The sequence below is a fragment of the Falco punctatus genome, assembly GCF_963210335.1.
Source record: "Falco punctatus genome assembly, chromosome: 12".
In the NCBI taxonomy this organism is placed as follows: Eukaryota; Metazoa; Chordata; class Aves; order Falconiformes; family Falconidae; genus Falco; species Falco punctatus.
Window position 1 is genome coordinate 31,583,639 of NC_137592.1, and position 12,466 is coordinate 31,596,104.

The 12,466-nt window shown below is 40.0% G+C and overlaps 1 protein-coding gene across 14 annotated transcripts in view; it reads right to left on the bottom strand.

The window, feature by feature from the left end:
• Positions 1-12,466, bottom strand: part of NRXN1 (neurexin 1) — a 730,370-nt gene that overhangs the window by 94,320 nt on the left and 623,584 nt on the right. For 9 of the 14 annotated variants that reach the window (XM_080407807.1, XM_080407800.1, XM_080407812.1 and 6 more), the window contains 2 exons: positions 6,622-6,711; positions 4,816-5,135 (listed from right to left, as the gene is read on the bottom strand). In XM_080407807.1, the coding sequence (XP_080263933.1) occupies positions 4,816-5,135; positions 6,622-6,711 (410 nt within the window). The remainder of the gene's footprint in view (positions 1-4,815; positions 5,136-6,621; positions 6,712-12,466) is intronic. The other 5 variants (XM_080407815.1, XM_080407814.1, XM_080407813.1 and 2 more) reach the window with 1 other exon arrangement.

Genomic DNA, 12,466 nt, shown 5'->3' on the forward strand with positions numbered 1-12,466 from the left:
GGCAGAGGCTGCTCTGCGCCTGGGCTGTCATAATCAAATCCTTAGAAATGGATGGGGAATGAGCATATTATTTTTGATTTTCTATCTCTTCATTTATGATTTCCAGTTAATACAGATCCACAAAACCATGCCAAAGAGATATAAAGGCCTGATTTTGCTATCCTAATTCAAGCAAAACCCCTACTCAAAGTTCTTTTGAAGCCTTTCCACTTCTGCTAGCTCTTGCAATTTTTATTGCAAGCCTTGCAGTACTTCATGTTTTGCTTAACATGCTGGCTCCTGGAGTTACACGACGTGTGGATCTCCTTTATTTTCAATGTTAAAAGAAGTTTATCACCCTCATGATTGACTAGAAAACCTTGCAAATGAGACTTTTTTTAAAAAATGTCAAAAATAAAAGAGAAAAAGAAGAAAGAATGTAACTATTATTTTGCTGAATAACTTAATAAAAGAGGATGATATTCTTGGAACAAATTCATGATTTCTGAGCCCCAGTGCATATTTAAGGCTCCCCAAAAGAAGTAAGCAACATATAGCTGCATATTTTCACTTAACAGAAGTCCTGTTCTTGTAAAACTTAAGGTTGGGGATTTCTTTTCAAGCTCATAAAGGTATGCAGAACTTTGAGCCTCCTCCTGTCCAGCGTGGGGGCAGCCAAGGAGCTCTCCTGCAGTCCTCAGCTCCTGTGCCACTGGCGTGGGTTCCTCTAAGTGTCAACAGCAAAGCGGGAAGCAAAGTAGATAAAACCTCTCATCGACCACCCAGCTGATGGCGATTTTGCACCAGCTGCTCAAGTGGGACAAACTGCCTACTCCAGAGTCTGCTGTAAGCTGCACGGTGACTGACCCTAGGGGACAGCTGCAGCGCAGCGGGTGCTATCTGAAGAGCAAATAGATCAAAAACCAGGCAGTAAATTATCCTTCCTATGATGGATGCAAATCCACACGTTGCTTGTTAACACTGAGTGCAATGCTTTCTTTATTTCCCTCTTCCTCCCACCTCCTAATTTCCTCTTTATTTTTTTCCCCCCCTTCTCCTTACCTGATACCTTTTGTTTATTCTGTAAGCTATTTGAGGCAGGGGCTGTCACTTCCTATGTGTTTACGCAGTGCCTTGCATGAAGGCTGACAGCTCTAGATGCCCTTATAATCAAAGGGGTGGAGTGGTGGGGGGTGGGATTTTTAAGGCACTAAGGAAAATGAGGCATTCACCTACCATTGACGTTCAATAGGCTTTGAGTACCTTTCTCCCCTTTGAAAAATCTACATTTCCAAGTATAATAATTAAGATGTCTGTCATCAGCAAAACACCCATTGTTAAAATATGACACAGCCTCCAAGTAGGGAAAACCTTCAGTTAGAGCAGAGTCACTAACAAAAAGCACCTTTTTTTTACGAAGCACCAAGACCTCATTTGTCTAAAACCATGCACCACAGTACTCAACATACTTTCTGGAAGTATCATGTCTATCTTGTATGATATATTGCATTAGTTAGATATCTGCTGAGAAGCACATACACCATCAATTTAAGCACTAACATTGTAGGTTTTTAAAAAGAACATTTCCTATAAATAGAGACTGAAATGATCTTCTTTAAGTATTGTATTCTTTAATTGAATTCAATACCTCTGCAAATGGAGCAAACAATCTCCGACTGATTAGATCATTTGCTTCTATTCTATTTCAGACATGCACTGGTTTGCAGTAATGTAAGGTTTTTTCATTAGCAATTGCTGTTCAGCTACATGTTTTCTTCAGTAACCTAATTAATGCTAGGAAGGTAACTTTTCTTCTTGTGCATTACAGTATGTCAATGTAGTTGACACTCTTGCAGAGGTGATATATAAATAACAATAAGAAAAAAATGTAAAGGGCAAAAATGAAAGGGAATGCAGAAATTAGCAGTAGATTTTGCACGAGGTAGTGAGTGCCTTCATCTCCCTGTGACACCAAGATGGAAAGTGACTACTTAGCACCCTGAAGGACAGACCTGTGGGAGTCTTATGGGTCACCAGCATAGAAATTACTGCATGCAAGTAGAATAAGAAAATGGGTATTAATGAAGAGAAGATATTATGTCCTTAATTTGATTCAGTAGCTTCGTAGGTCTGAGTCTGTTGCATGAATAACAGCATCCTGCAGACAGATTTCACCTTTGACTTCGGGATGTTATCAATCTCTTTAAATCAAATCACAGGCCTGATTGCAAACTGCGTTCCAGTGCAGTCCCTGACTAATTAAGCATATAGTCATAATGACAACACAAATCCTACCGGGCAGGATGTTTAGACATAGCTGAAGTCAACCACTGTGTATTATTAATGGCCAGAAGGGCTCAGTTATATACTTGGGGTGCCACGTGCTGTAACGACACCAACGCTGAATGCTTTCCTCAGAAATATTGATTTCAGGCTCTCGTATACCAAGTTTCAAATGAGCTGCATTGAGTATTAGCACCGGCCGGGCTAACAGGTGAGAGCTTGATCAAAATCTTCACCTTCAGAACATGCTTTGGCAAGATGCTGTGCACCTCTGGATGCCCCTGGGGCCTGCCTGAGGTGTGTGATGGTGGGACATTAAAGAGCAAGTGCTCACAGCGCTGGGGTGTAGCCCCTTTAGCCAGAAGAGGATACGGGAATGGTACAGTTGGACCGAGGTCACTCTGCTCCAGTGGCAGGGAGGTGCTCTAAACCCATGGTGTAGATGCTCTGATAAAATCTGGAAGGGCGACCCCTTATTTCAGGAGCCAGAGTCTAGAGACAGAAAATCTCTGGCAGGTTGTTTTGCCTAAATGTTTGTTTCCATCTTCAGAAAAAATTACACCTCTCCCCAGCTGTTAGCTTAAGAAACCTTTTTCTTCCCCAAATATGCCATTGGAACACCTCAAAAAGAAAAATCTTAGTGGCTAAACATCCAAATAAGTGTCTAAATCATACTGGGGAATATTCCTGGAAACTGAGACCAGCTGGCAAAGCAACCGTCCCAGTAAACTCCCACTGCCCGCAGACCGTGCAAGGTGCCAACTGGGAATGGTCCCTGCGATGTTCTTCCTCCCAAAGTGTGCCTGGGAGTTACTTGAGAGAGTGGCAGAGGCCAAAAGCATGCTGGCCACCGTTAGAACAGTTTAACTCAGTTTAACTATAATTTAGTAGCATTAATTCAGCCCAAATTCTTCCACGCTGTCAGGATGTCCTGCACTTTTAGATGCAGAACTTCCTCTGAGTAAATTTGATGAAGTTTTACATTGCATTGCTGCAAGTACTGAGATCAGACTACTTGGACAATAAAGTGTGAGATACTACTTACAACAGAATTAATAATAATTTAATGCCTATTTAATAAAAATACTGTAGCTTACTACAAAGATCATTAAAAGATCCGCAAGTTACAGTCTACAACGGATGCCGTTTTTTAGAGGTGGCTGGTTCCACGTACCCATAGTTGGGTTTTAGTTGCCCTCCCCGCTCCCTTCTTTTCTTTCCCTTTGGATTTTCATGCACTTTACATAAACAAGAAAAATGCATTAAACCCGTGTGTGTTTGAAAATACAAATACAAATACTTTTTTTAAAAAAGCTCACCTTTAAATGAAATGTTCAGGTTCAGAGTAGAAAGCGTATAAAAATACTACAGACAGAGAAGCTGAAGTGTCAAGTCTGATGCCCTGATCAAATTCCAAGCGTGAGTTGAGGTTTCACACAGAAAACAGGCAACTTGAACTCAGCCTTCCCACCTAATCAGCCTGTTCGCCTCCGTTCTTGACAGAATTAACCTCATTCATCACGTTGTGCTCCTGTTCCTCCCTACGGCTCGTGACGCTTTCTTTTCTCCTTTTCCTACCTCTGGATCTCAGGGCACACAAGCATGTGAGCCTGGTCAACAGAGGAAAAGCTCTTGGCAATCTATTTTTTGGTGGTGGTGGTTGGGTGGGTGGTTTTTTTCGGTTGGTTGGTTTTTTTTTAAGACAGAATAAATATAAAAGGATCTGCCTCCCTGCCACCTGAATGTCCTGGCAAATTTTAAGTTTTTAAAGCACAAAGTCTTTATGCTGTTACTCAGAGTAGCCACAGGATGAAGGTACTTAATTCTCTCACCTGTTTTTCCCCCCTTCCTTTTCCTGATAATTAAATTCCCCCACATATTATACCGAGATCCCGACAAAACCTGAAAGCTACTGAACGTATCACTAAATTCATGAGACACAAATAACCTCAACCAAGAGTCGACAACAGCCTCTGACCGGGAGCCTGATCTCCCAGGGACCAGAGTGCTCTTAATTCCTCCTGCTGCCGCTGCCTCTTATGAGGAATTCTGCCCGAGAAGATAATCACGGGACCAGAGAAAGTGCCAGTTCCTGCTTTTCCCACCTCTTCCATCTTCTAGTCCTTTCCTTGTTCCCTCTTCAAACTGGGTATCTGTTCTCTATCTTACGGAGAAAGCCACCACTTCATTTCATTCTCTCTAATCCCACACATCCTGCATTCCTACGCTGAACATAATCAATATCAGCCATCGAAGGAAGGAAGGGTATTTCAAAATCACACTGCTATGAAGATGGGTGACGGGGCAATCAACCTCAGCACAAGAAAAATCTGAATGGCTAAGTTTGCCTAATTGAGAAGAACAGCAGAGCTCTTCCTTCCCCTCCACATGCTGATCAACATTGCATCCACCAGCCACGTACGGCACAGAACTTTCACCTGCAAGTCATGCGGTTCTCCAACGGGAACCATTTCATCTGCAGAGTGAATGTGATATAGGAAACCACACTCAAAGACGGGAAAATATTTGCAAAAGGCGAGGAAGCCGACTAACCTGACCAATAGGTTCTTTTGTCGGGGTCTTTCCTCTTCTGGCGGTGCTCGTGGCCAAAGTGGTGGTTGTTTCCATGACTGACGTGGACATCTCAGACTGCATCGCGGTGGCTGTGGACTCAGTTGTCATAGAGGAAGGCACTTCACCAACAAGTCTCACGTTTCCTTCTATCACGATGTTGGCATCATTTTCTGCTGCCATATTCAGAACTTTCAAGCCATTGTAGTAAAGACCAGAGAGCTGGCCTTGGAAAGGGTGGCCACGTTCCTTGCCTCCAATTTTTATGGTTGCTTGGCTATTGAAGATTGTGAGCTGACGCCCTGTGAAGATAATATTGTACACATGCAAAAATGTTGACTGTGAACACTGTACTCTACACAAGTGATAACAGATCGTCATGGGGTGAATAATGAGAGCAATAAACTATAAGAAAAGGATTTGACTCATAATTCATTGCTTTTTAATGAGGTGTCCATGAAATGCATAAATTTTGAGAGCATTTGCATTTTTCTTAGTTTGCGAAGTTTTGGGATTGGTTTTTTGTGTTTGGTGTTTGTTGGTTTGTTTTTTTGTTTTTTTTGTTTTTTTTTTTTTTGCTAAAAGGCCAATCAAATATATTTACAAATGTATTTAGTACTACAAATGATACCCCTCTCCCTTTTACCTGAAAACAGTGTTAACATTTTTTGGCGTGTCAAGAATGCCAGGTTTCTAACTCCTTAAGGTTACTGTTTCTTGAAGTCTGCCAACATCTCAAAGTTTTTTTCCACGAAATACAGCACAGGGCCTATAGCTTTAAGTATGTACATGTGAGTTTAAGTATGTATAGACATATACAAATATGTATATACACACAGGGAGAGTTTACATATAAGCCAACAAGTCATTGGGTCAAGTGAATTTGAACGAATATGTTATGCAGTAATCTCTCTTATTTCTCTATCAGTGAATAAAATATTTCCATCTTTAATTAAATGTTTCCTTTTTGTATTAAAATGTTTATTTTCCTTCAACATACACACTGAAAAGAAACACATGGTTCACGCTGAGTATCAGAGGCAGATTCAAAAATAGATGTCTGATTGGCTTTCAGCAAGGCTATCAATTAAAATAAAAGATTTTAGATGTAAAAGCGGCTTCAGAAATGACACACATACCGATGGAGAAATCATGGCACATTTCCATTAAACAGAGATATCCTCAGCAACAGTACCACTCTTAGTAAACAGAATAGTCACTTTAGCAGATTGGTTTCTGCTCACAAAAAGCATGCACACAACTTTAAGTTCTGTTTTAATTAGTGTTTGTTCCAAAATCCCCTTAGAAGGTTGCAAACGTTAAAGGGACTTCATTTTGATTGGCAATTCATATTGCCCACTATTTAAGATACCTACAGTTTAAACAAATTTTTTTTTTTCAGGACCGTAATGAAGATATCATAACTACATATATTTTTAGTTAATAATTTAGATGCTGGAACGTGTAATATAATCTATGAATGATTTATAATTTTTGGTTAATGTTTGCTATGAGTACCTTCATAGATTGAGTTAGTGGATTATATTTAACAGTCCCTTTAACCTTAAGTTAACAGGGTAAGATTATTAAACAGCTGGTACCTCTAGAAACGTATAGAAATTATTATACAAGGTATGCAAAGATTACTCTATATTTTACTTTTTTAAATTTGTTTTTAATTTAGTTTTACTGAAATTTATTTTTTATGTTTATTAGTGTTACAATGAAGTACTACTTGGTTATGTTCAAATTATTTTTTTATTTGAAGTTTTAATCAATGTTTTTTACCTTTGTCGAGTAGCCATTCATCAACTACTCGACCAAGTCGATATGGAATTCGCTGTCTAGCAATCGCCAGGCGCTCGTTATCATTGTTTCCTTTAAAGTTTAAAGAGACATTTCATTGGTTAAAATCTGTAAGGTCAAAGGTTAAAAGTTAATACTTAAAGCTTGAGCTATACAGTTGCCACATGATTTTTTGAATTTGGAATTTTAAAAAGTGCTACCTAGAACATTTCATGGTTCAGACTTTTCATTCATTCATTTATTTTATTTTAGCAAACAAAATTATTCCTATGTTAATTGAAAATTAGAAATCTGCATTTGAGCTAGGTTATTAAACTTATGTTATAGACAGACCCAAAAAACAAATTTAAACATCATCGAATGGCTTTACAAAAAATGATCATTGACCTCAGGGTTTTGTCTTTTTTGATGTTTCTTATTAACTAGTTAAACATGTTCAGGTGAAACAGTTTTAAGTTTTCAAAAGACATCCAACCTCTCACTCCAGGTTAGTCATTTAAAGAAGAACACCACTCTTAATCACCGTCTAAGGCACACTTGCTTCTGCTGTCTACTAAGAGACCTGCTGTAACTTATTTCCTAATCAGAAAAAACACATTCTTCTTCGCTTCATTTAAATACATTCCAGAGATTCAAATGTACAGTACAGGACAGACCAGGGTATTCACCGCTTGTACATTCTCATAGGACACGTTGACAATGTCTTGAAGGAACACCAAGGCTTTGACAAAAGTGATGTGCTGAAAAGTAGCCTAGTTCTGAAACGTGCAAGCACCTTAAAAATTAGCGAGACCCCATCTGTAGTGGGGTTTCAGAAATTCAGAATTGGGCAATGCAAACCCCAAACTTGCCATATCTGCAGACCGTATCTATTCTCAGTCCATGCGGAGACTTTTGACTTTTTAAAATAAAACAATGAGATAAAATGAGGCTGATACAGTCAGTAAAATATCAGACGAGGAATAATTAGCAAATCACTTCAAATATTTTTTTCTAATGATAGTTTTCTGTGCTTGAATGACATAGGTGAGATCCCCCAGAAAACCATGTCTTCTACATAAAACTTAGTGGAACGGTGAACCTAAGTATTTCCTTCAACGTACAGGCTTTGGGAGGCAGTAGTATTTTAGATGAACAATACCTTTTTCTTCCATTGTATTGGTTCATATTAGTAAAGAACCTGAGAGATAAGAAGAGCCAGATGAGTAAAAAGCAGTCATTCCTAAGTCAGGTCCCAATCCAAAGTCAATCCTACGAGCTCCAACGCACATACTTGCCTTGACTTCAAAACCCACCAACCAACCGAGTCCTGCATCTGCAGTGGAAACGTAAGTATAGGCTGCAGTAGCCCGGGTACTGCTCAGAAATACATTTTCTGGAGCTAGAAGAATCCTATTGCTAATTATCAAACCAAAGTATTATCCAAATTGAGAAAATCAAGGCTCAAGTTTGTCAGACAGTTATCCCCACTACCAGCACCACCAGACACAACAGGCTCGCAGGGCAGAATCTGTGCCATAGCCTCCAGAAAAAGCAAGATCATCAGCTTCTGTGCCAAACTCCACGGCGGTTTGATGCAGACGCTCGCTCTGCAGCGATGTGAACTGCTGCTTTCCCCATGCCATGCCTCCCTCGTTTGGTTTAGCATGGACACGGCTCACTATGCCAGAAGCTGATCTATTTTCTTTTGAGAGGAGGTTCTTTTTTCCATTCACTTTCTAAAATAGAATTATAAGATGGTTTGGGTTGGAATGGACATTTGAAGATCATCTAGTCCAACCCTCCTGCTATGGGCAAGGGCATCTTTCACTAGCCCAGGTTGCTCAAAGCCCATTCAACCTGACCTTGCACACTTCCAGCACACTTCCACAGCTGCGCTGGACAACCGCAGAAGCTGGTGCCACAACTTCTCCAGGCAAATACGCTATGTCAACTTCTATATGCATGTCAATATTAAAAAGTACATACGTGTATATATAAAAACATGCACATTTTTTTTCATACGTACTTTTTACTCTATTCCTAACTTTCAGGAACATTCTCTGAAAAGCAAAATTTTACTGAAGTTTTCCCTTTTCTGCCTTTCCAAGAAACTGTAAATTTAGAATAAAAGACTTCAGAACACAAGTCCTGTGATGTTATAAGAATACAGACTGTCTTAAGTATCTTTTTTTCCCGTTATGACCTTTAAAATTACAGTTCTTCATCCTGGGCTCCTTCACTTATTCTCGTGAATAAACAGAAATTTGAGACTTACAGAAAAAACATGAGGAATGCCAGTGATAACAAGGGAACAAATACAAGTAGTGTGATCTTACATGTTTCTGCTCTGGATTTCTATCTTCAATTTAAAATAACTAAAATACATAACAGTGAGTTAATGCTTTCTATTCTTTGACAGCCAGTTACTTTTAACACTTATGTTTAGCTTTTCAATAGGATGTTTCCGCTGTTTTTATTCAGGCATTATCAGGTGTTTCACTGAGTAAGTGAGAGAACGTCCTGTTTCCAAAAGGTTTCCTTTACTTAAAACATGTGAATCATGTGGTTTTGTTGCTGTTGGGTATGGTATTTTTTTGGTTTTGGGCTTGTTTTTTGTTTTTGGTTTTGGTTTTTTTTTTTTAAAAAAAAAGGGGGGGAATGGGCAGGATTATTCTATGCAATTTATAAGAAAAGGCTAAAATGTTCAGAAGTTGTTTGTGGGCATAGGGAATCTATTAAGGCAATGGGAATGAGCCTCATGGATGTAGATCAGCATTCCCTCATCAGATTCATCCGCTGTTACTCACTGGATGCCTTTCATCAAAAACACTCCCTGGACCTCACAAAAACCATACAGCCATGTCAAAATGAAACAGTGCTCACAACTGCATATGTCGGGAAGGCATTAAAATCTACGTTTATTCAACCACTGGGTGTAAATCAGGTGCATTTGGTAGAAGGACCTGCAGCCATCAGTCGGATCGTTACTGCTATGGCATCTCTCTACTGTAATTCCATGGCTGTCATGTGGTGTATCCTAGACAAGGTTTATTGCTGCCTCCACATTCACTACTGAGCAGCTGCTCCAGGACATCTCTATGGTGATCGTGGAAACTCCTCTGTGTATCAGCAACTTTAAATTTAGTCTTGGCCAGCTTATACTTTTCTTGGAATTATTTCATTAAAAAGTCCATGCAGTATGGATGGTTTTTTTGAGAATATTGCACCCTATTATAATGTGATTCTATCTATAAATTATGTTTTATACTAACTGCAGCAGCCTTGCACCACTGGGAGCAAAATACAAATGAAAAGCAAGGAAATAACCATTTGATTTGTGAAGGTCACACACACACACAAATTGCTGATTACATTATCCCATCCCTCATCAGAGGAAAAGTGCATTGTCAAACGCATCTCAATTTGACACTATTACATTAGCTTAAATTCTGCTAGTATATAATATAAATGGAAGGGCTAGGGGGAAATGGTGTGGAACTTATCCGGATATAGTTTCAAGGAGAACCCATAGGTTTAATAATGATGAAATCAGTAGACACATAGGTTAACTTCACAACCACATTAAAAAAAAAAAACAAACAACCAAAACCCTAATACGTAGCACTGAAAATAATGGAAACAACATTAAAAGTAACGAACTTCCTATTATTACCCGGTGAAGAACACACATTTTTCAGTAACTGCTCCTTCTCAAAGAGCTGCTGTGTCACACGACCATCCCCAATGACTCGGGGCAGCCCCACTGAATTCGTTACAACTGTGTGCACATACTTCATCTGGGAATCTCACCCCCACCGAGGAAAACATAAACAGCACACACTGGTCTTCTCAGGAGTACCCGGTGCATATTTCTCATCCTTTATTTATGCTTTTTTTTTACCTATATGGTGAACCACAAGGAACTTCTTCAGTAAAAGCACTTCCAAGAAGGTTAATAAATATGTTCATATTCTAAATCAACTTGTGGCTTTGAGATTTTATTTCTGTTATCCACTTGAAAGATTAAGTGCTCTGGCAGGCATGCTTTCCAACCATAATTCACAAAAAACAACTGATATGCCTAAATTTTAATTGTAGACAGCTATGTGACTATCCAGCATGACTCTTCCTAACCAGGAAGGCCAAGATTTCTTTGATTAAAAAAGCTGGGTAAAGATGATTCACTCAGGATGCGCACTGTGACATTGTCTCACCTGATTGAATTCTAGATGGCTTCATTCTCCTGCCAAATAGATAATATTTTGTCACAACACAGTATTAATTCTGTGCGGGCAGAGAGGCTTCAAGGGAATAACAATAATTCCAAAGAATCGAGGTAAGCAGAGAGGAGCAGCAAAGGTCAAATCTTTGAGTCAGAGCTAAATCTTGTGGCAAGATTGAGAAGAAGCAGTCCAAAAAAACTTTAATCATACCTTTATATCTATAGGTCAGCTGGGACAAACCAACTATGTGAACTTCACTAGTATGTATTTTATCCCTCCTGATTTATTATATTGTCAGCGCTGGAGTGTAATTCTATTTTGTTCTCTGAAATAAAGGTGTCAGTTATTGATGTGAAATAGCAGCATCCTTGAAAGAGAATAAGTAAGAAGGTTGAAAATCGAGAGTCTGTGAAGAGCAACCTAGACTAAAGAATATTTTCTTTGAAACACACCCTTTAACTGAATACAAATTTACCTTGTTAGTCTTAGTGATCTGTTAGGGAAATAAATAACAGAGTGGTGAAACCAAGGGCTATCTCCATTTACAAACAACCCCTCTCCCTGGCTTTGCTCATCATGATCTTGACACTGCAATTTCTGAATCATGACTCCACTGACATCTGCAAGAGGAAGGCAGAGAGCCATATCATTCCTCCAGATGCAGTTAGGGATGAAACCCAGCTGGAGCATCAACTGCATGGCACGAAGGGAAGCCACGGCAGCTCTGTGGTACGGGGGCGAACAGTCCATCCAGTGTCTCATGTGGCCAGGCTGGGAAACCAAAGCACAGTCCCAGTAACGGCCCATGCTACGGTTCTTTTGAATCATGTATTGCTAGTGCTGTGGACGCACACTTGTGTACACAACTATATCTTAAAGTTGGAATAAACTTGAGGTGCAAGGACTGTGGTCTAAAACTTGATACAACAGATGACTTTGCACGTGCAGATTGCCCCATCCCAGCAAAAGAGGGAGTGGTATTTTAAGTGCTATCAATTGCAAGCACAAACATTGATGTGACTTGCATGTAATTCTGTCATTCTGGTGTTCACACTGGCTCTGCGTCTTGGCCATATGTGGATGCTTTCAGAGTCATCACAGTCACAACATAAATAGATGTCAACAATACAGTAGACTCAGCCTGTAATGCGTTTCAAATAGCCAATACACAGGCATTCTCTAAAGCTATCTAAAGATCCAAATTTAAAGTCTTCAACTGTCACCTAAAGAACTCGGTGGCTATGGCTACACAGCTCTGTTTGACCAAAGACCGCTTCGAGAGCTCACTGGGGCTGGGGCTCCCCACTCACACGTACCCTGCAGACCCAGAGCGCGGTCCCAGACTTCCCATGCCCGCTGGGCAGGGTGTGCGTCACCTACCATTGTAGACCTCTGGCAAGTCTAACAAACTTCGCTCCTAAATACTACGCATTTAGCGCATCTCATCAACTGATCCTGCCTGTTGCCTTCACACGTAGCCTTGTTATTGCCCACAAGCATCTCGCCCTCAGCACCCATCAGTAAGCTTGCCTTTATGCCTGCAAACACAAGATCATGTTTTCCATCACAGCACCCTGGGTCCAGGATATACTGGCATGAGACTGGGTTGCATGGGGCAGAGG